General features: G+C 56.5%; 1 protein-coding gene across 3 annotated transcripts; it reads left to right on the top strand.

The window, feature by feature from the left end:
• Positions 1–6,505: 6,505 nt before the first annotated feature.
• VILL (villin like) lies at positions 6,506–23,349 on the top strand. Of its 3 annotated transcripts, XM_007971770.3 has the most exons (20): positions 6,506–6,612; positions 9,319–9,464; positions 9,630–9,704; positions 9,996–10,201; positions 11,477–11,585; positions 12,850–12,960; positions 13,257–13,456; positions 13,860–13,938; positions 14,036–14,134; positions 14,677–14,815; positions 15,426–15,526; positions 17,537–17,674; positions 17,783–17,941; positions 18,476–18,655; positions 19,245–19,390; positions 20,325–20,469; positions 21,854–22,036; positions 22,243–22,314; positions 22,511–22,762; positions 23,014–23,347. In XM_007971770.3, the coding sequence occupies exons 2-20, from the start codon at positions 9,405–9,407 to the stop codon at positions 23,125–23,127; spliced, it is 2,568 nt and encodes an 855-aa protein (XP_007969961.3). In that variant the 5' UTR covers positions 6,506–6,612; positions 9,319–9,404; the 3' UTR covers positions 23,128–23,347. The 3 variants fall into 3 exon arrangements, with proteins under 3 accessions (XP_007969961.3, XP_037844379.1, XP_072879459.1); XM_037988451.2 differs by lacking the exon at positions 21,854–22,036 and having other exon boundaries at positions 23,014–23,349; XM_073023358.1 differs by lacking the exon at positions 23,014–23,347 and having other exon boundaries at positions 22,489–22,715.
• The last annotated feature ends 167 nt before the right edge of the window (positions 23,350–23,516 follow it).

Here is a 23,516-nt window from a genome sequence, read left to right as displayed (position 1 = left end):
GCCTCTCCTCCCTCCCTTCCCCACCTCCTGTGCAGCCTCATGCCATCACCTTGGGTCTCCTGGTATCCCCACTTCTGGGGAACAGGGTTGGACGGGAGTCGGGCTGCAGCACTCCAGGAGCCACAGACTGATCTTCTAGCTCCTCCATCCCACCCAAATTGCCTGTCACTCCAAGGGTGACTGCTGTTCAGCCTCCTGGCTTCCTCTCTCCAGAAGCGGTATGGCTCACTGTCCTCCCAAAAGGATTCCAGTCCTCCCAGCAGACTTGAAAATTCAGCCTGAGAGAACTGGGACCTCCCATTCCATAAGAGCCACAGGCATTATATGTGGTGCCTAAACCCATCCCCATCCCCATGGGCACAGTGACTGAGATGATTGCCAGATGAAGCACGGCAAGGACTCGGAAGAGGAGTCAGGATGTCCCAGGCAGTTTCTTGCAGTGAGACATTCTGTCGCCAGTGTCCTGAACCCAGTCCCTCTGTACATGCAGGTGAGAGAGGCAGTGAGTCCTCCTCTGCTAGGGACTCCTGGCAGGGTCTTGGACATGGCTTTGCCACTCTCAGGACTCTTTCTGTTCATAATGATATCTGATTCAGATAGCACCAGTGTCAATTTCATAAGGTAGGTCTTATCCCCATTTTGTGGATGAGAAAACAGGCCAGTGAGACAAAGCTCTGCAGTTTGCTCTATCACAAGATAACCAGGCACATATATTCATCCCAAATAACTCAGGACACAGTATGTGTATCAGCCCAGGAGACCTAATATTTACCCAGAGACAAAACCCCAAATACCCCACAGCTAAGCCTGTGCCGTGCCTCTAGGTTCCTTGTCGTCACAGTGGAGCAGCTAGCCAGCCAGAGAGAAGTCACCACAGCTTCCTCCCCTGGTTCCAGACTCCTAGGCTGTGTCCTTCATTCTGCTCCCCAGCCCTCTCTGTCCCTCTCACTTTCTCTGGCATCAACCCTGTACCCCACTGCTTCACACCTTTGCAAATAGGCAAACAGATAAAAGGCTGAGAATTGTGGCAGTGTCTGAGGCTGAGGTATCCTCATGAGTGTCCACCGATCCCTGAAATAGGTGGGAAGGACACACGGGGCGTCAAGAGGGCACTTATCTGGGGACTTAGACATGCTGAGATATGCCTTCCGTGTTTTCTAGTTTGAGCACATGTCATCTGTGTGTATTACACGACCAAGGAATGGGCAGGAAGCTCAGGAGGGTGGGAAGGAGTGGCTGGGAAAAGCCAGCCTGGGAACAGTGGCGCATCAGCTCATGAACATTCTGTGGAGCTTATGGATGAGTGCATTGAGGGCTTGTGGCCGAGTTGTGGAGTAACCTGAATGCTTGCACGATAAATCTGTGCCAGGGTTGGCTATGGGTCAGCAGGCTGTTCAAGGCCCAGAGCCACCAACTGGCATGGCCACCAGCCTGACCTCTGAGAACAGAGGCCATCGGGAGGAGGACATGGCCCCAGAGCTTTCCACCCCAAGCCTCCATTACAGCTCCCTCTCCTGGCGCAGTGATTCTCAGCTCTGGCTGCAGCTGTACGCTAGAATTACCTGAGGGGTCTCAAACACACATCCCTCAAGTCCACCCCAGACCATTTCCAATCTCTGCAGATGGGGACCTGCACCATGTTTTTAAGTGCCAAGAAGACTGGAAAGGGCAGCCAGGGCTGAGACCCCCTGCTCTGACTGGCTACAGAGGAAAGGCAAGTCCTCCAAAACTGTTCCAGGCCTGATGCCCAGGTGTGGCAAAGGAGCCGTGGCCAGAGCTTTGCGGAAAATGACACATTGCTTTGCCTGAAAGATCAGCCATATACATGTTCATTGCCAAAAACTTGGAAAATCCAGAAAAGTACAGAGAAAAGCCCACCTGGGCACTGGGAGCCTTTCCCAAGGCAGGAGTGAGGAGGGAGGCCTGATAAGACCCCTGCCTGGCTGACAGCACCTGCTTTCACACAGGTGGGGAGAAGAGTGGAGCCCCCCACTGCACATTGGAAGGGTCACACTGCCACTAGGCACGGACCCCAGCCTTGCACCACCCCTCCAACAGGCCAGGGGCTTTCCTGACCCAAGCTGGGTCCTAATGGGTGGGCGTGCTGCTGAGCAGGACCACAGTGGGCAAGGCAGTGACACCTGTTTGCAGGGATCCAGGGTTGGTGTTTGGTCTGTCCTCTCACCCAGCAGTTCCTGTGGTGTCCTTGGGAGGAGTCACTTCCAGCCTATGCAAGCCCCGGTGACCATTGCCACAGCTCCTTCCACATCCTGCAGCCCAGGACGGGACCAGCAGATGTGGGGACACACGCCGGCCCATGGCTGCTCCCCTCCAGCATGAGGAGCCAGGGCATCTGCAGCAGTGGGCTCCAGTCCTCGCTTCCCTGTCTGCCCTCAGGGAGGGACGCTCCTTACAGAGCCCAGAGGCAACATTCTGCACCTGTCTGGGAGAGACTGGAGAAGGCCTGGGGGATGAAGCCTGGGAGAGGATGCCTGAGCCCAGGGAAACCGGGGCGGAGCCTGGACTTAGCTTGGGGCCACTCCTTCACCTGGGTCAATATTGACATGGAGTGGGCTGGGCCTTGGAGACAAGCCAGGCAGGAACAAAGTAGGCCCCAAGCCCTGGAAACTTGCTGAGTGAGGAGGTGGTAGATTAAGGGGGGCTGGGGCAGGAAGAGGGCAGGGCTTTGCTAGCAAGGCAAACTCTACTCAGGGCCCTTTTTTTTTTTTTTTTGGAGACGGAGTCTCGCTCTGTCCCCCAGGCTGGAGTGCAGTGGCGCCATCTCGGCTCACTGCAAGCTCCCCGCCTCCCGGGTTCACGCCATTCTCCTGCCTCAGCCTCCCGAGTAGCTGGGACTACAGGCGCCCGCCACCGCGCCCAGCTAATTTTTTCTATTTTTAGTAGCGACGGGGTTTCACTGTGGTCTCGATCTCCTGACCTTGTGATCCACCCACCTTGGCCTCCCAAAGTGCTGGGATTACAGGCGTGAGCCACCGCACTCAGGGCCCTTTTGACTCCCGGCAGGCCCCCTTGAAGAGGGGCGGAGGTAGGGATGGGGGTGAGGTGGTGGGACCCCTTTCCTGCTAGGGGGAGGAGGGAGGGAAAGGCTAGGCATCCCACCTTCCCATTCTTGTAGCACCCGGCTGCCTGTGAGCCTGCCCTGGGCCTCAGTTTCCCCTCTGTGTGCCTGGGGTGTGACAGCCATGAGCCGGAGGCTGCCCAGGCCAGACTCAAGGCAGTGCTGCTCATCGTGGCCTGAGGCCAGGTTCTAAGGCCAGACTGCCATCTCTCCTGGGCCTGGGATCACAGGTTACAGAGTAAGTGGTTCTGGACAGGGCAGTTCTGCCCAGGTGACATCTTCTGGTTTGCAGACACCGAGACAATTCTGAGAGGTGAGGCCTTGGAGAAGTTCTCGTGCCCCCCACTAAGCTGCTGACACTGGATTGTGCCAGCTGGGGTATCTAGCCCACAACCAAAGTGAAGAGGAGTCACCCCCTCAGCTTCTCAGAGGAGGAGGACTGAGCCCAGTAAAGGATCCAGACACACACACACACACACACACACACACACACACACACACACACACAGGGTCAGGCGCAGGCCACAGAAACATGTCAGCAAACATTTTATTAAGCAACTGCAGTATGCCGGGCACCATTCTACACACAGGTGGACATGAGCAAGGCCCCGCCCACAGTGACTCACAGTCCAGCTGGGACACAGACACTAACCAAAGATCCCACTTAGCAAGGAGACCAGCTTCTTGGAGCACCATGATGAGGAAAGTGCTGATGTCTGAGGAGGGAGACTGCTGTGGCTAAGGAGGGCAGGAAGGGCCCTCTGCAGGGCTGCCGTTTTGGCTGGGGCCTAAATGCAGTAAAGGAGCAGCTACGGGAAGATACAGCGTGGGGCTTCCAGGCAGAGAAGACTGCAGTGCAAAGGTCTGCAGACAACGACCTGGGCGTCTTCAAGGGACACAAGGAATCATATTGCCAGAACGCAGTGAGCCATGCAAAGAGCGATGGGAGAGGCAGCTGGGAACGGCCATTGAGAATTTCATCCCAGTTTTAGTGGAAGCCACTGGAAGGTTTGGAGAGGGGGATGGTGTGAGTGGGTTTATGGTTAAATTCTGAGGTTAAATTTTCCCTCTAGTTAGTGAAAATCATAGACAGAAAATAGAATGGTGGTTGCAAGGGGCTGGGGGCAATGGGGAGTCTGTGTTTAATGAGTGCAGGGTTTCAGTTTTGTAAGATGAAAGAATTCTGGAAATAGTGGCAGCGGTTGCACAACAATATGAGTGTCCTTAACACCACAGAACCATATACTTAAAAGTGGATACACGTCGGGTGTGGTGGCTCATGCCTGTCATCTCAACACTTTGGGAGGCTGAGGCGGGTGGATCACTGGAGGTCAGGAGTTCACCACCAGCCTGACCAACATAGTGAAACCCCGTCTCTACTAAAAATACAAAATTAGCCAGATGTGGTGGTGCATACCTGTAATCCCAACTTCTCAGGGGGCTGAGGCAGGAGAATCACTTGAACCCAGGAGGCGGAGGCTGCAGTGAGCCAAGATTGAGCCATTGCACTCCAGCCTGGGCAACAAAAGCAAAACTCCGTCTCAAATAAATAAATAAAAAGGGGATGCAATGGTAAATTTTAAGTATATCTTACTACAATTTTTTACATCTTGTGAAAAAAAGATTTTTTATATTTTACCACAATGTTTTAAATCTTAGGAAAAAAGATCCCTCTGGATACTGTGGGAGGATGGCCGCAGTGGCCAGGCAGACCCCCAGACACAGAGGGAGGCTGGCTCCAGAGCACGCAGGAGGCATGAGAGGGAGGGCCAGGGCCAGGATCCACCATGAACCAGCCGCAGACTGGCCAGTGGCTTGGGGGAGACAGAAACCAAGGCAACTGCAGGTCTGGGGCCTAAGCACCCACTGGATGTTCACGGTGAACATGTTCCTGGGGCTCAGAAAGGGTAGATCTGGGAGGGGCCTGAGGCAATGTTAAGTGTGAGGCCAAACGTGCCGGGAGAGATGTGACCAGATGGAAGATGGAGACTTAGGCTGGGGCAAGGTTCAGGGGAGTTGGGTCAGGGAAACGCTTGCGTTTCCATGGTATTTGCATCCTTCAGACTGGAACTGGGAAGGTAACTAGAAAACAAACAGGAGTGAAGGCCCGAGCTCTGCACCTGCTGCCATTTAGAGGCCTGAGGGAGATGGGTGGAGTGAGAGGGAAGGAACGATGGTGACTGAACCGACTGCCGACTGCCGCATGGATGAGAGTGGGTATTGGTGACTTAGGAAAGAGCCATTACCAGGGAATTCAAGAACCAAGACCAACAGAGTGGGTGGGCTGAGGGGAGATGGGGGAAGAGTCAGTGGGAAGAAGTGAGGACACAGGGTCTTCCTGGGCACAGGGACAAAAGGAGACAGGGAAAAGGGTATGCACAGCTGCAGCAGATACACTGCCACTGTCACAGACAGAGTCCCTGTCCCAAGTGGGGATTAGACAGACATGCCAGGACACAGGCACACACATGAGGTCGGACAGGCAATGGCACACGTGGGGACAGACCAAGTGCCTGTGACACAGGCATTGCTTCACACACAGGGACCCTGCATCGTGTCTATTAAACAGTCACACACTAGCTGTAGGTCCTGCTGGGCACAGACTGCCCCTGAGTCCCCAAGTCCCCAGACCCCTGTGACAGAGACCTTTGTGGGGTGAAGACTGAGCACAGGGAGAGGGTCTTGGGCAGTGGGCAGTGGTGGGCAGGCTTTAGCAGCGTGGCTTTGATAGGACAGCCCATGCTGGCTGGGCCTTGGCTGGGACTGAGGCCTGTGCCCTAAGCTGCCAAGAGGAGGTTGTGCCCCTGGAGTTTCTGGAAGGCTCTATTTGCAGCCCCTCCACCCCACAGTGAGAGAGAGAGAGTGGCAGTGGGCGGCAGCTGAGGTGAGGGAGAGGCGTCTTTGCTGCTAGAGCTGGACTGGCCTCTCCCATGATGGGTAGCGGGGTTCCCTGAGGAGGGCTGTGCCAGGCAGTGAGCTCACATTTGGGTAGGGACAGCAGAAATATCTAGAGGGAGCCCTGGCCACCTTCCCCTCCTGAAGTGAGCTGGGTCCCACAGAGCCGGACCCCACAGCCCCCAGCCTCAGTCCTACCTCCTCCTAAAGTTTGCTGGAGTGGCCTGGCCCTCTTGGTCCAGGGGGAGCCCACCACCCTGGGTGAGGGATCAGGGGCCCATCTAGTACTCCAGAGAAGGAAATTCCAGTATCTTCCACACCTCACCACTTAGCCCAGTCCAGGCCTCCATCCCCTGCTCTCTCTGGCCACTGGTACCCAGGCAGTGAGACCTGGGAGACTTAGCCATAGCCCTGGGGAGGGCGCTGGCCCCCAGATGGCTTGCTCAATATTTGTTGACTGACTGACTAAGGGAATGCCCAGCCCGCTGAGTGCTGTGTGGTGGGGTGTGTCCTGCAGGGCAGGAGCTGGGATTCAGTTACAGCAGCAGGGGCCAGGAGTAGGGAGGCAGAGACTGGCCCTGTGCCAGGCCCAGCACTGCCCACAGGCAGGGTGAAGGCGCGGGAGCGGTTTCCAGCAGGTAGGCCTGGGCAGGGTGTGTGGGGGGTTCCAGGGAACCAGCGGGGCAGAGAGTGGGCTATTCAAGTCAAGGGCATAGAGCATAAGGTCGCAGGGCTCAGGGTCACAGAGCCTTGGCGGCAGAATTGAGCGGCAGCAGCAGCCCAGCAGGTGAAAACACCGATGGGGCAGGGCCACTGTGGCAGGCAGCCCAAGGGGAAGAAAGTGGTGGATTTTGTAGAAGGGCAGGGAAGTCCGTGGCCCACAGACTCAGTGTGCCTGCCCCCAACCCTGGCCCCATCCTTTCCCCTCATTCTAGAGGGCGGCACCAATCCCTGCTCCCTGGAAGTTGGGCAAGGTAATCTCCGGCTCCCTTCAATGGTACCCACAAAGGAAGGAAGGGCTCCTGTAGGGAGAGAAAGAGGCGCTGGAGGAGGGAGAGGGCCAGGAGAGAGGAGGCACCCAGGGACATGAGGGGCACGGGGAGAGAAGAGGGTGTGTGTGAAGAGGGTAGGGAGTGTCCCGGGAAAGACAGGGGAGCCCGGGAAAGAGAAGGGAAGACCTGGGTAGGGAGGGCGGGGAGGGAGACAGGAAGGGGTGTAGGGGAAAACAGGGAACCGGGAAAGGAGGAAGTGCCTGGGAAAGAGAAATGGGAGAAAAAGGGAAGGATCACAGGGGAGAGGGGCAATCAACGGGGAGAAGGAAGAGCCAGGGGGAGGCAGAGGCACCAGGCGGGGACAGAGGGAAACCTTGGAAAAGGGGAGGCGTGGGGCATAGGGAGAGAAAGGGAAACCAGGGAAGGAACTGGGCATCTGGAAGAGAAAGGAGCCCTGAGTGGAGGAAGCGCACCCCCAGGGAAAAGAAGGAGGGGCTTCTAGGAGGAAAGAGAGGACCAGGGGTAGGAGGGTTCCCACTTGGGAAGGTGGTGAAAGGGAGTTCCCCAGAGGAAAGAGAGCGGGAGGGTTTGGGAGGTTGGAGGCAGCACTGTGGAGAGGTAGGAGGCCCCCAATCTTTGAGCACCCATTCCCCCCTGAAGCCCAGGTGGAAGACAGTGAACACAGATGCCATGGGAGTGGGACCTCAGCCCTGGTGGCTGAGGGTTTGGCTCCACAGGCTGGGGCTGGATATCAGACAGGCTCCCGGCCCCCTGGGGGCGACACTGCCCCTCCCAGTGACACCAGCCAAGTCCCAACTTTCTGGCTGCCAGTTTGACTTTCCTGTCCCCCTTGGGCCCTGGCTGCCACTGTTCTGAGGCCATCCAGCAGTCTTTCTGATACTCTGTCACCGAGTTGCACTCTTCCATGAGCTACGTACAGCTCACAGTTTCTGTCTGCACCTCTGGTCACTGCCTGCCTGGGCCTCTGGTAATTGTCACTGGTCACTATTTCTGCCTGTTACTCAGTGTCCTACAGGGCCACCATTGCATGTCATCCTGCTTGCCACCCAACGTCCTCACGTTTTCTGTTGCTTGAGATCACCTTTTCACGGCCACTATGTCTGCCTGTCACTCATGTCATCGTCACACCAATAGGCCATCAACTGTGGCAACAGATCCTGGGGCAGTTAGGGTGCGGGGACGGCTCCCTTCTCCATTCACTTTCACTCAGTCCCGTCAGTCACAGGGCAGCACGCTTCACTCATTCAACAACTACTTACCGAGTACCTGCTGGGGGCCAGGCAGCTGGGATCCCACAGTAAACAAGAGGACAAACCCCTGCCTTCAGGAATCTGATGTGCTGGTGAGGGAGACAGCAGCCAACAACCATCCTATGGTTTCCATAGGGTGCGGGAGGAGCTGTGAGCTAAACCCAGCTCTAACCCCCTAGAAGGACCGCCCACTCTGTCCCCGCTGCCCCACGGCCTCCTCTGCTCCCACCACATTTCCTTGGCTACCTGTTGGGTGTTGCCACAGTGTACTGTGAACTCACCAGGGCCAAACCAGGGCCCCTGACAAAGGTGTAAGGAATGTGAGCCACTTTATGCCACCTATTGTACCACGCCTGATTCTGTAACTCTGTCCCCTTGCCTTGTTCCGCCTGGAGCCAAGGGTGTTCCTGCTGTCGATAAGACATAGTGGGAGTGGAGGGGGAGGGGGAAGGACTAACACACCAGGGTCACCCTGAGTGAGAGATTTAGAAAGAAGTGACTTTTGGACCAAACCTCACACACAGGTTTCTGAAAGTGGTGCAGAGAAGCCTCAGGTAATTGAGTATGAAGTGCCAAGACATAACAAAATCGACAGAAGTGAGGGTCCCTTCCTTCCCCCAGGTACTTCTCATTCCATGTCACTCACTGCCCTCTCCTTCTCTCCCTCCTCCGCACACGCAGAACCACACAGCACAGACTCAAGCCAGCTAAATCGCTATTTGCAGAGCCTGTGGCTGTTTGCAGAGCCTGTGGCTGTTTGCAGAGCCTGTGTTTATACAGAGTTCAGTTCTGTTTCAAGAATGTGTCAACTGAAGCAGGAGCATCACTTGAACCCAGAAGGTGGAGGTGCAGTGAAGCGTGTTCGAATCATGCACTGCAGGCTAGGTGACAGAGCAAGACCCTGTCTCGAAAAAACTGAAAAAAAAAAAAAAATTGTCAAGTGTTTATGCCTAATCTGCCCAACCCACTCATATCAGCTGAGCCTGTCACTTGCTGCAGAATCTGTCAGTCTTCACAGTCTGTGTGCGACATGTGTGAGTTTCCAGAGCCCTGCTAATAAAAGTCATGTTCTATGATGAAGCTGTACAGGTAGCCAGGCGTTGGTCTCCAGCCTGAGAACTCTGGCTCTTGTTCCTTGTGTCATCCCATATTCCTGCCTGGCCTAGGATGGACATCAGCAAGGGCCTCCCAGCCATGCAGGGAGGCCTCCACATATGGATCACTGAGGTGAGAGGCACGACCAGATAGGAGAGTTGGTGACACGGAAGAGCGTGGGGTTTCCCACACCAGGCTTCTCCCGCCCCCAACTCAGAGCGTCCTCCTCCACCCCAGCCCAGCGGGTGTCACGGGTAGGGATCTCCTGAGTTGTTACAGCGCGCTCTCCTCTCCCAGAACCAGAAGATGGTGCCGGTACCCGAGGGGGCTTCCGGGAACTTTTTTGAGGAACACTGCTATGTCATCCTCCACGTGAGTCGCTTGGGGAAGTGTGTCTGAGAGGGGTGACATGGCCCAGCACTGGGGAGACAGTGGCGCAGACATAAACTCTGCCCTGGGAAGCGGCAAGTTGAGAGCCGGAGAATCACATCCCACAAGGTGGCGGTTACCGCTGAGGCTTCTCAGCCCTTCCTCCCGCTTCCTCATCTCCGCGGAAGCCCCTGCCTGGCTGGCGTCTCCCCATGGCCCTTGGTGCATCCTCCCCTTCTCCAGCCGCACCTCCGCCTTCCCCGCAACACACACACACACACACCCGGACCCTAGGTTCCCCAGAGCCCGAAGGCCACGCAGGGGCCGCCCAGCGACCTGCACTACTGGCTCGGGAAGCAGGCGGGTGCGGAGGCGCAGGGCACGGCGGCCGCCTTCCAGCAGCGCCTACAGCAGGAGCTGGGGGGCCGGACCGTGCTGCACCGCGAGGCGCAGGCCCACGAGTCCGACGGCTTCTGCAGCTACTTCCGCCCGGGAATCATGTGAGTGCGGGGGCGGCCGGGGGCCGGACTGAGCCGTGGAGGCGGTGCCTGGGCTGGGGCAGTCTTGGGATGGCCATGGTCCACATGCCTGAATGGGGAAAGCCGGGAGGGGTTAGGTAACACCTTTATTGAGATGCAACTCATACACCGTACGATTCACCCATTTAAAGTACACATACATGTCAGTGATTTTTAACAGTTGGGTGCAACCATCACCACAATCAATTTTAGAACATTTTCATCACCCTAAAAAGAAGTCCCATACCCCTTTGCGATCACTCCCCATTTCCCTCCAAGACCCCCATCCCCGGCCCTAGGCAACTACTCATCTACTTTGTCTATACATTTGCCTCTTCCGGGCATGTCATAGAAATGGAATCATTCAACAAGTGGTCTTCCCTGACGGACTGTTTTTGCTTAACACACTGTTTTCAAGGTTTATCCATGTTGTAGCATGTGTTATTACTTCTTTTTATTACCAAGTAATATTGCATTTTATGAATATACTACATTTCATGTATCCATTCATCACTTAATGGACATTTGGGTTGTTTCCACTTTTTGGCTGCTATGAATCTCTTTCTATGAACATTTGTATACAAGTTTTTGTGTGGACAAATGCTTTCATTTCCCTTGCTATATACCTAGGAGCAGACACCAATGGTGTTTTGAGTTTGCTTTTATATTACTGTGCTGGTGGGAATATGTCTTTCGCTGTAAATGGCTTCACAGGTGTTTTAAATTAACATTTGCAATATATTTGGCAGTATAGGAAATTGCTGCTATTTGATCATTTCCATTTCATACAGTTGAACCTATATATGCATATAGCATATACATGAACACATGCACACAAGCATATGCACAGATGCAGAAACACCACCCCCATGTAAGTCCACCTATAGATGGACATGTGTGAATATCCATGTTCACCTACACACATATATACTGTTGCCCATTTTCATGTACTCACCATCTAGACTTACAGGGATAAACAAATAGACACTGTGCCCCCAAATGTATGTACATGTACACATATATGCATGTGTCCACATGACTATGCATGGAAGTGCACTACACATGGAAATGAATGCACACTCATGCCCTATGTGTGCACCCATGTACCTATACATGCATGTGTTCACACAGATTCCCGTGCATGTATGAAGCAGGTACATATGTGCATGTGCTCACATCTGCAATCATTCATGCACATGGCAGGCTGTGTTCTCACATACACAGAATGTATATACCCTCCTGCTATTCCCTCCTCAGCTACAGGAAGGGAGGCCTAGCGTCTGACCTCAAGCATGTGGAGACCAACTTTTTCAACATCCAGCGACTGCTGCACATCAAAGGGAGGAAGCACGTGTCTGCCACAGAGGTGAGGCTGCCAGGGGAGCCTCTTGACCTCTGGACTCGGCTCAGACTGGGTGTACTGAGGTATAAGGAAGTTGGAAATTGGCTGGGGCTGTGGGGAACAAGGAGCTGTCAGCATTCTCAGATGGTCTTGAACGAGGAGAATGGAGAGGACACCAAGCTTCTAGCCCCACTTCTGCCTCTGCTCCCTGGACCTTATATTTCTGCATCTGTCTCATGGACATATTGAGAACCTGGGCACAGCTACTTGGGAGGCTAAGGCAGGAGGATCACCTGAGCCCAGGAGTGATTCATGATGACACCACTGTACTCCAGCAGCTTGGGTGACAGAGAAAGACCCGACCCTGTCTCTAAAATCAAAAAAAGAACTTGGGCAGATGGGGCAGACGATCTGGCACCTGTGAATGGTCCTTGTTAGCAACACAGTGAGAGGTGCTGCAAAACTTGGGGAGTGCATAACCTCACACTCTCTCACACACATTGTCATTGTCACCCATATGCACACACGCTGTCTCCCACTGTTATCCCCAGGTGCTTCTCTGGTCCATTTAGTGCCCTTGTGCAAATCAGAACACAGTGTCCCTTTCTTCCATCTGTCAGGAAATTACAGGAAAGTACTGGTTTTGTTAAAACAAAACATTTTGCTGCCATCTGGCCAGAATTTGGTGTAATGAACATTCAGGTGTACAACATCTACAGTGTGAATGGTAACCCTTGAGGTATGCAAGTGAGTCTGCATAGGCAGCCTGTGACACACAGACAATCCCACATAGGCTCAGCATGTCACCCACAGACCCAGTGACCATACATCCCTGGTCATTCAGGGACACCATGAAGCCCCATGTTTCTCCTATTATCCTGGCATAATTATCTAAAGTACTCCCTTTTACTCTCAAAAGTGTGTCCGTTTGGAGACTATCTTCATCCATACATATACACTGTCACCATGAGCACATACACTTCTTCACATGTGATGTCCCCACATACATATGTGTGTATATGCACACACACAAAAGATAAACAGATACACCCCACCTGTATACATGTGTACATGTACACATGTACAGCAACAGACATGCACTGAGTGAAAAGTGTCATAAGTCATGTACACCCTGTGAAATGCAGCATTATCTACAGTCACACATGCCTAGTACACCCAGTTGCAGACAGCTTCATGCACACGTGACACATCCCAGCTATGCTCCCCTCTAGCGGATGCTGGTGGTATGACACTCTGTCTCCCTCCCTGCTCCTCCTGGCTCTGGCAGGTGGAGCTCTCCTGGAACAGCTTTAATAAGGGTGACATCTTCCTGCTGGACCTAGGCAAGATGATGATCCAGTGGAATGGGCCCAAGACCAGCATTTCTGAGAAGGCTCGGGTCAGTGTCTACCCAAGGAACTGGGGAGTATGGGGTTTGAGGGGGAATGGTCCTCCAGGTGCCCATCCTCCAGCCACCCCAAGAGGTGGGCTTGGCTTTCTGCTACAACCCACGAAACGTCTACGAGTTACAAGCTGAGTTCAGACCCTGCACTGTTGGTGTCCCCCTGGATGCCAGGATGAGGGGACACCAGCCCTTCTCCCCACCAGCCTCTGGGAGCTGAGCAGTGACAGGAGAAAGCCGTGCTGTGAGGGGGCACACTGGTGACACCCTGACTGCCAGGTTCTCTCCCGCAGGGGCTGGCCTTGACCTACAGCCTCCGGGACAGGGAACGTGGTGGTCGTGCACAGATTGGTGTAGTGGATGATGAGGCCAAAGCCCCAGACCTCATGCAGATCATGCAAGCTGTGCTGGGCCGCAGGGTGGGCAGCCTTCGTGCCGCCACGCCCAGCAAGGATATCAACCAGCTGCAGAAGGCCAGTGTTCGCCTGTACCAGTAAGTACCCTTGGGGTGGGCAGGGGTGGATGGGACAGTCCAGGACTCCGTGTCCATCACTACTACAATAACACGGCATCTCTAGAAAGCCCTCCAGCAAAGGCTGCTGGGTTTCTGGGACATGTCATATGGACCGTGGGCCCAGCCTGTACTCTTCCATGGTGTGCGGCTGCCTTGCTGAGAAACCTATTGTACATACCGGGGGACTGTGGTGCCCTGCTAGGGTCAGGGAGTTGCCTAAAGCTCCACAGCAAGGCTGCGGTAAAGTCAAGACTACAACTCAGGGCTCCAGCCCCCATGCCTTCTGTCTCTGAGGGGCTGCGGTGGGGTCCTAAGAGGGGCTGGAGTGGAGCCAGGTCAGGGAGGGGCTGGGCTGGTCACTCCTGGGTTCCTGTTCCCCCAGTGTCTATGAGAAGGGCAAAGACTTGGTGGTCGTGGAGTTGGCGACTCCCCCACTGACCCAGGACCTGCTGCAGGAGGAGGTGAGGAAGTCCTGGCCCCAGCTATTCGCATCCTTCCCCACCCACAACCCCAGCCCAGTCTGGACCACCTACTGACCAGCCCCACCCTTGCTCCCAGGACGTCTACATCCTGGACCAGGGTGGCTTCAAGATCTATGTGTGGCAGGGACGCATGTCTAGCCTCCAGGAGAGACAGGCTGCCTTCAGCCGGGCTATGGTGAGCACCCGGGCTCTGTCTGAGAGGAACAGAGCACTGCCCTGCTGTCTGAGTGGGGAGACAGCGCTGCCCCGGGGTCTAAGGGAGGAATCAGCCCTCCCCTGGAGTTTGAGTTGGGAAATCCTATGCTGGAGTCTTAAAGGGGCGGTAGCCCTGCCTTGGGAGGCCTGAGAGTGAAGACCAGGTGGCCACTGAGAAACCATGTATAAAAGGGGCACGTGGCCCTGCCTTCAGGTGTGGGGCCTTACTGACTGGGCGGCCCCGCTTTCTGAGGGTGGGGTTGGGGAGGAGACGGGGCTCTGTCTGGGGTCCATGAGGGTTGACATGGCCTGTCCTGCCCGACGCCTGGACTAAGGGGACCCTGCCTGCCCTCAGGGACCTCAGAGAAGTTGGTGGTGACAGAGTCAGTTCGTTAAGTGGGTCATGAGCTCGGTTAATTAACGCTTCTTGGAGCTCGGCTGTCCCAGAGCTGTAGGTCCCCAGGGGCGGGAGTGGAGCAGTGGACTCTCGGGTCGCAGGACTGACAGTGCCTTCCGCCCCAGGGCTTCATCCAGGCCAAGGGCTACCCGACCTACACCAACGTGGAGGTGGTGAACGACGGCGCCGAGTCGGCCGCGTTCAAGCAGCTCTTCCGGACTTGGTCTGAGAAGCGGAGCAGGAACCAGAAGCTCGGCGGGAGGGGTGAGCGGGCGGGGCGAGCGGGCGGGGCGAGCGGGCGGGGCGGGACTGGCGGGGGCGGGGCGGGACTGGAGGGGGCGGGGCCTGGCAGTAACTGGCAACTCGGCGGGAGGGGTGAGCGGGCGGGGCGAGCGGGCGGGGCGAGCGGGCGGGGCGAGCGGGCGGGGCGAGCGGGCGGGGCGGGACTGGCGGGGGCGGGGCGGGACTGGCGGGGGCGGGGCCTGGCAGTAACTGGCAACTCGGCGGGAGGGGTGAGCGGGCCGGGAGAGCGGGCGGGGCGAGCGGGCGGGCCGAGCGGGCGGGGCGGGACTGGCGGGGCGGGACTGGCGGGGCGGGACTGGCGGGGGCGGGGCGGGACTGGAGGGGGCGGGGCCTGGCAGTAACTGGCAACTCGGCGGGATGGGTGAGCGGGCGGGGCGGAGCCGGAGGGGGCGGGGCCTGGTCTGCACGGGGCGGAACAGAACCTTCTCAGGATGAGGAAAGGGGCGTGGGCGGCGGAGGACGGGGCGGGACCTGGAATCTCGGAGGGATGGTTGAGGAGTGGGCGGGGCGGGGATGGTGTGGGAGGGGGTGGGGCCGAGGGCGCCACTGACACCTGCTGCCCCACCTTCAGATAAATTGATTCATGTAAAGCTGGACGTGGGCAAGCTGCACACCCAGCCTGAGTTAGCGGCCCAGCTCAGGATGGTGGACGACGGCTCTGGGAAGGTGGAGGTGAGGGGCACTGGGTTAGCTGGGGGAAGATGGGCACACAGGGGTGAGCTTTGCCTACAGGTAAACGGTATGACTGCTATCTGATGTGACCCAGGTGCGTATCCATACATAATCAGGGACACCAAGAGACACGTGTACATTTACACACTCTTCTAACAGGCAGTTCATAAGTTCATAAGTTCATACAGAGTCACACCTAATCATATACAGCCATAGGCACTCACATAACACAGACACACAGTAGAGTAACACTTGGACCCTTAAATTCGCCCTGTAGTCACATGTAGGACAAAATCAAACATATGCTTATACAGACACACATACACACATACATAGTCACAGCCAAGTACACAAGTGCAAATATGAAGCTGCAAAAACTCTGCATCAGACATGACCACAGTCACACACAACTATCAATCCACAGAGACACACCAACACAGACACATGATCACACATAATCATAGCCCCACACACTCAACCCCAGCTCATTGCCAGACACTGTCAACCACTCATCTGGTCTCAGTCCAGTGTCCTGCGAGACACAGGGGTTGAGGGCCACTTCCAGGCTGTGTATAGTGTGGGGTTGTATCTTGACTTACTGGCTGACCCCCTAGGCAGGGCCCTGAAATTTTTAGGCCCTAGTTTTTAAATAAAATGGAGTCAGAAACTGTGGTCCCATCTGGCCCCAAGGCTGATGTGGGGATCCTGTGGAACTGTGGGAACAGAACTGCTGGGCCTATGCAAGGGGTCCTAGTTCTCGAGGTAGGTGGAGGTCAGAGAAAACCAAGATTTCTTCTTCCTTTGCTCTAATATGGATGGACAGAAGTGATGAGTGGGAAGAGACTGAGAGAAGAGAAGATGGGGCACGGGGGAAGAAGGGGGAGACAGGGAAAGAGGAAGACAGGGAAGGAGCGCAATGAGAGACAGAGAAAAAAGACTGGGAAGGACAGGGGATGAGGAGGAGACAGAGGGAAGGGAGGAGGAGGTGGGATGGAGGAAGAGCAGGGAGAGATGGGGTACAGGGAGAAGAGAAGGGGGGTCAGGAATAGATGGGATACACAGAGAGAGACAGAGAGCCAGATAGTGGGAGCGGCAGACAGGAAAGCAGAGGGAAAGGCGAGGGACGGAGGGAAAGAGAGCTCCAGAATTCAAGCGCCAAGCACAAAGTCAGGGAGGGGATCCCTCCTGGCAGACAGTGGACAGACAGGCAGAGAGAGGGCCTGAGCCAGGGGTCCTGGCTGCCCGGTAAGTGCCAAGTGGCCTGTGGTCAGGTCAGCCCCTTTTGTAAAAGACAGGGCTGTGGCTGCTCTGGGCTGGAGGTCAGCTTCCCAGGGACAACTGTCAGGGTCAGTGTGGGAAAGGACACCCGGGCCTTGTCTCCTGCCATGCAGAGGTGAGGTAAGGGAGGTGTCATCGTCCCCAATATACCGGTGGGAAAGGCCTGATGTTTAGAACAATGTCACTGCTAACACAGGGCCTATCTGGGATTTGACCAGAGTCTGCCTGGCTCCAGGCTCTGCCACCCACAGGTCCCAGAAGAAACTACACTAACAGATGTGAGACAGTGTTTGCCCTTCAGTCTTTGAACAGGCTTTGTGTTTTCTAAATGACACTTGAAAAAAGGGAATTCATTCAAGAGCTCCAAAGCTTCCCTTTCCGCCTGGCTTCTGTTGCCCTGGCCTGAGCAGCAAGCAGCTGGGAGGGGACCGAACTGCTCCTAACCAGGGCTGTGGCTGGTGGGGTTGGGACTAGGGCTGGGCATGTGGCTGGGATTGGGTCCATCTCCCAAGTGTGGTGGGTTTCAGAGGTCCATGGGGAAAGGGCCGCCTGCAGATCCTTGTTCAAGCCCAGCACAAAGCCCGGAATGGGCCTGGAGCTGAGGGTGGGCCCCTGGCCTTTGTGGATGAGGAAGGCCTCGGAGGCTGGGGAGAGCTTTCCAGTTGGGTGCAGGATGGGTGGGCTGGTTCAGGAAGAGCAGCCATCTGTGCCCATCAGTCCCTTATTCCCCAGGTGTGGTGCATGGAAGACTTACATAGGCAGCCCGTGGACCCCAAACGTCATGGACAGTTGTGTGCAGGCAACTGCTACCTTGTGCTCTACACATACCAGAGGCTGGGCCGTGTCCAGTACATCCTGTACCTATGGCAGGTGAGCCAGCCTGAGGGAGGCGGCACTCACCTTAAAGCCCAAGGGCTGGGCTCTGGGAGTGAGATGTGAGAGCTGGGCCAGGCCCTCACTCACTGCCCCTACCTGCAGGGCCACCAGGCCACTGCAGATGAGATCAAGGCCCTGAACAGCAATGCTGAGGAGCTGGATGTCATGTATGGTGGCGCCCTAGTGCAGGAGCATGTGACCATGGGCAGCGAGCCCCCCCACTTCCTCGCCATCTTCCAGGGCCAGCTGGTGATCTTCCAGGTAGGTCTCACCTTGCCCCTCTGGCCACAGCCTGCCCAGTTCTGCGTGGGCCATGGCCCCCACACAAACTTCTAAGCACTTTCTCTTTGGGCCTGGGTCCTGCTTCTCATCCCCTAGTTTCCCAGAGCTTGTCTAAGGCCCAGGAGCTCCAAGGTTGGCCCCTGCCTGACTTACCCTCTCCAGTCCCAGAGCCAGATGAGGAATTTGAGTTGAAAGGGAGCCAGAGGCTTGCCTGGGGCCACACACTGGCAAACCTGGTCCCCACTTTCCACCTCCAAGGTCTGAGCACCCATGCCCTTACCACTCAGAGATAGGGGGGAAGGTTCATTTAGAAAGGGTCTGTCCCTATCCCAGCCTGATGGCATTCCTGCACTCCACGCTTAGAGGGTCCTATACTCCTCATGTGAAATCACCAGTGAGGGCCGTGGTAGCTTCAAGCAAGGGTCCCTGAGCTCTGAGGTAATATGTCCCACACTGGGACAGGAAGGCGCCCCCGGGAGCCCTTGCCCAGCCTGAGGCCTTGTTCTCCTGTAGGAGAGAGCTGGGCACCATGGAAAGGGGCAGTCAGCGTCCACCACGAGGCTTTTCCATGTGCAAGGCACTGACAGCCAAAACACCAAGACCATGGAGGTGCCAGCCCGTGCCTCGTCCCTCAACTCCAATGACATCTTCTTGGTGGTCACAGCCGGTGTCTGCTACCTCTGGTTTGGGAAGGTACCCACAGCACTGACCACTTGACTCATGCCCAGAGGTAGTGGTGCCAGGCTGGGGGTGGGTCCTCTCCATAGGGGATGCAGACTTTGAGTCCAGCCTCAGATAGGCTGATGGGGGGAATGGGGAGGGGAAGAAGCCACAGTGTCCCCTCTGGAACTTGGGGAAAGTTACAAAGTTACAGGTGGACCTGAGAGTCTACAGGTCAGAGCCAGGCCCAGGCCGCTGTCTCCTTACTTCCTGGAGCACAGGGCATGTCCCTTCCCAGGTCTCTTGGGAAAGGGGAGGCCTATGCCAGTTTGCTGGAGTTTTCTCTAATTTTCAGCATAAACTATGACTGACCCTCTAAGCCTGGGAGCCTCCCATCCCCTGCTCTGGACCTTTCGAGGGTCCCAGACCCTGTGATCCAGGTCAGCTGGGGACACAGGCCTGGAGGATGAGGAAGATGCCTTGTTCACCGGTGCCCTGCCGTCAGCTTAGGCCTCCTGTGACCTGGGCCCAACCCCACCCCATACACCCCGTGAATGGCATATGGGGCTGGAGGTGAAGGCCCCTCCTCGTACAGGGCCTGAGCCATCTCTTTGCCTGCTAGGGGTGTAATGGTGATCAACGTGAGATGGCACGGGTGGTGGTCACTGTCATTTCCAAGAAGAACGAGGAAACAGTGCTGGAGGGTCAGGAGCCTCCCCACTTCTGGGAGGCCCTGGGAGGCCGGGCCCCCTACCCCAGCAAGAAAAGGTAACAGGGTTGGGAGGAGAGTGTTCTTACGCAGAGGAGGAATTGAGGCCCAGAGGGGAGGGTGGGTGACTGGGGTTCACACAGAGAGCTGGAGAGACAAGACTAGAACTGGGGACTCTCAGCTTCCCACTCACAGAGACTCCCACGAGCACAGCCCGCCCTTCACTCCCAGGCCTGGGTAACTTGGGTCTCGAAGATGCTGGGGAGGGTGGGGGGCAGTGGCGCTCTCTGCTGGCAGAATCCCCTCCCTGCATTGTCGTGGTCCTGGGCCAGGGGACAAAGCACCCTACAGTCCTCAGGGGTCACGGTGCCCAGTGTGTGTGTATACAGTGTCATATGATGTATCGGTATACAGTGCGTGTGGATGTGCAAGAACAGGTGTATTCTGGGTGTTGTGTGTGTGGTGTGCAAATGGACAGGGTTTGTGTGGCAGGTAGGAGTGAGGCCTCAAGGGGAGGAGGGAGCTGAGTCCTGGTCACTCTTGGTCTCCCTGTGGGGCTTGGTTTATGTGCTGCACTCCCTGAAATTCTCCTGAGCTCAGTACTCCCGCCTCCTTCTCCCAGCCTGGCTTCCCCTCCTTCTACTTTGGGCTGGAGACCTACTCTCTGCCAGGGGTGGGCTGAGGAGCTCCTCCCATCCCAGGGAGGGCGAGACTCCAGCTCAGGCCCTCCCCTTGCCCTGCAGCCCTCTCCTAGGGGAATTCACGGGACACCTTGCATCACAGCTGGGTGGGGCGAGAGCTTTCTCCATGAGCAGAGAGGGACCCTGCACCAGAGCAGAGCAGTGTGCTCGGGGAGCGGACCGTGGGGCTCAGAGGAGGGCCCAGGGCTCCCACTCCTGAGAAGTGGCTTCCCAGTCCCGGGATGGGGCACTTGTGCCATGGGCTGGGGTGCCTCTCTGCGTGGCTCACAGCCTTGCTGTCCGTGCTGGCCAGGCTCCCTGAGGAGGTTCCCAGATTCCAGCCACGCCTGTTTGAGTGCTCCAGCCAGATGGGCTGCCTGGTCCTGGCAGAAGTGGTGTTCTTCAGCCAGGAGGACCTGGACAAGTATGACATCATGTTACTGGACACCTGGCAGGAGGTAAAGCGGCCACCCCTGCCTGGTGGGGCTGTGAACGGGAGTGTGTCTGTTTGTGTAACTGGGTGTGTGTGTATCTAGCCATCTGACTCTGTACATAGGGTTGTGGGTGAGTCTGTGTGACCCTGTCACTGAGCAACTGCATTGTGGTGCCTATGAGACCATGGATGAGTGTGTGTCACCAGGTGGCAGCACTGAGACTCTGGGCGACTAGGAGTGTGTTGGAACTCAGGGGTAACTGAGACCACGTTTGCAGTTGTGTGCGGCTCTGTGTGCCTTATGATACTGTGTGTGGCTCCAGTGACAGTACCTGCGGCCGAGCAGGTGTCAGTGCTGCATGAGTGACTGTGAGTGGAACACCCAGTCGCATCATTCATGTGTGCGGCTTGGTGTGAGCGTTTCCCTTTGTGCACCTGTATGTGACACTTTGTTAGTGACTGTGAGGTCACATGATGCTAGAACTGACCAGACCAGTGGCAACTGGTGAAAATGCGTCTGTGAGAGAGATTGTGACTGGCTGTGGGCGAGTGATGGATGGGTGTGTTTGTGGGTCTGTGTTTCTGTGCACAGTGGTGTAACTGGCTGGGTGTGCATGGCTGTGTAAACAAGTGCTGTTGTGTTTACGTGCAGCTGTGTCTGACAACAGTGGATGACTGTGTGGCTATGGTTTGCTGTCTGGCTGTGTGGCGATGGATGACTGTGTGACTGTGTAAGCTGCCATAATGTGTGTTCTCTGCGTCTCTGTGGGGCCATGTCTGCAGCACTGTTTGAATTTGTGATGAAGCTGTGTGCTCCCATCTCACTCAGAACAAACCCAGAGCTCTTACCGCAGCCCTACGTGACCTGGCCAGCCCCAACTCTTTGACCCAATTTCCCCCCGCACCCTCCCACTGCTTCTGCTGCAGCCACAATGGCCTCCTTGTGTTCCCTGAACATGCTGGGCACACGGCCACCTCGGGGCTTTTACACTGGTTGTTTCTTCTGGTTAGGACGCTTTTCCTCCAGACATACATGTGACTTGCTCTCTCATGAAAGCTCTATAAGAGCAGGGATTTTTGTCCATTTTCTTTCATTGTTGACTCCCCAGAGCCTAGACCAATGCCCGGCACACAGTAGGTGCTCAGTAAGTATTTGTGGATTGATCTCCAGGTAAACCATGCAAGAAAAAAAAGACGTGTGGGTTGAATATGTGTGCATGCATGCATTCCTGTGACCTCGTGTGTTCACGGGTGTGTGGGTATGGCCGCTTGCTGGATGTGTCTGCCTGGCCAGGGATCTGTATGTGGGGTCCTGTCTGGGACAACTGATGGACAGGGAGTGGACAGGAAGGGGTCCGCTCTGGGCAGCCCTTCCACCTGCCCAAGGCCAGGCCCCCTCTGTGGCCCAGATCTTCCTGTGGCTTGGGGAAGCTGCAAGTGAGTGGAAGGAGGCAGTGGCCTGGGGCCAGGAGTACCTGAAGACCCACCCAGCAGGGAGGAGCCCGGCCACACCCCTCGTGCTGGTCAAGCAGGGCCATGAGCCTCCCACCTTCACTGGATGGTTCTTCACTTGGGACCCCTACAAGTGGACCGTGAGTGAGGCCGGAAACCCCCAGCCCCACCCTAATTTGGGGGGAGAGGAGCCTGACCTGGGCCAATGGAATGAGGAGGCACTGCCCTGGCTGGGGATTGCCAGTGTGTGCAAGAGACCTGGTCTTGTCCTCAGGCCCCTCCTGACTCCCACCGGTGCCCCCTCCTCCTGCCCTGGCCCTGATACTTGCCCCTATTCTTGCTCCAGAGCCACCTGTCCGACACGGAAGTGGTGGAGGGCAGCCCGGCAGCAGCATCAACCATCTCTGAGATAACAGCAGTGAGTCCTGGGGCCCCCAGCCTTCCCCACAGTGACCTGGGCTCTGACCGCATGGTCCTGATGGGCAGGGGAAGTGCCAGGCCCTGGTAGGTGGGAGGGGCTGCAGTTGGAGGCAAGAGGCCTGTGGGTTCAGTGCAGCCTCCCTGTGGGCTACCAATTCCCCATCTTCCCCAGCCTGAGGCTCCTCTCTGGACAGGAAGTCAACAACTTCCGGCTATCCAGATGGCCGGGCAATGGCAGGGCAGGTGCCGTGGCCCTGCAGGCCCTCAAGGGCTCCCAGGACAGCTCAGAGAATGAGCTGATGCGGGGCCCCAAATCGGGTGGCACCAGAACCAGCAGCTCTGTCAGCAGCACCAGCTCCACAATCAACGGGGGCCTGCGCCGGGAACAACTGATGCACCAGGCCGCTGAGGACCTGCCAGAGGGCGTGGACCCTGCCCGCAGGGAGGTGGGTGCCCAAGACCCCCGCCACTCACTGCCCCAGCACCAGTGCATCTGACACTGAGCTGGAGGAGCCTGAGGCAGGATCCACTGGTGGCGTGCAGTGGGCAGCTGCCCCAGGAGATGTGTCTTCTAGTTGGGGTGGTGGGCAGACAGATGTCTGGGAGTCCTAAGCCCTGGATGACGCTCCTGAGTGGGGCAGGATTCTGGGCTCAGATGACACCCTCCCCTGTACCTCCCCCTCTCTCCCCTGCCCAGTTCTATCTCTCAGACTCTGACTTCCAAGATATCTTTGGGAAATCCAAGGAGGAATTCTACAGCATGGCCACGTGGAGGCAGCAGCAGGAGAAAAAGCAGCTGGGCTTCTTCTGACCCCAAGCCCTCTCGACTGCCCCTACCCGCCCCCGCAACATACCTACAATGCTGGGGAGGCCCTGCTTCCACTCCCCTCAGAGGCTTCTGGCCATCCTCTGCTTGTCAGTAAAAGCAGGCAGTCCATACAAGGTGTGGTATGCATGCTTTCAAGCCCGGGCCACTCAGCAGGTCCACCTCTCAGAGGAAGGGGCCTCCGGGGCTGGCGAGTGTGAGCTCTCAGTGCCACCCCACAGAGGGGTTTATTTCTCATTGGTCTCTCCAGATGATACCCCCCGCCCTACTCAACTGTGTGCAAGGCAGGTAGAGAGTGAGGTGCTGAGGCTCCAGCACTCTAGGACATGGGGACACACACACACACACACACACACACACACACGCTTCACAGG

The sequence above is a fragment of the Chlorocebus sabaeus genome, chromosome 15 (genome assembly GCF_047675955.1).
Source record: "Chlorocebus sabaeus isolate Y175 chromosome 15, mChlSab1.0.hap1, whole genome shotgun sequence".
In the NCBI taxonomy this organism is placed as follows: domain Eukaryota; kingdom Metazoa; phylum Chordata; class Mammalia; order Primates; family Cercopithecidae; genus Chlorocebus; species Chlorocebus sabaeus.
Note: the sequence above shows the minus strand (reverse complement) of the source record. Positions and strands in the feature narration are given on the sequence as shown.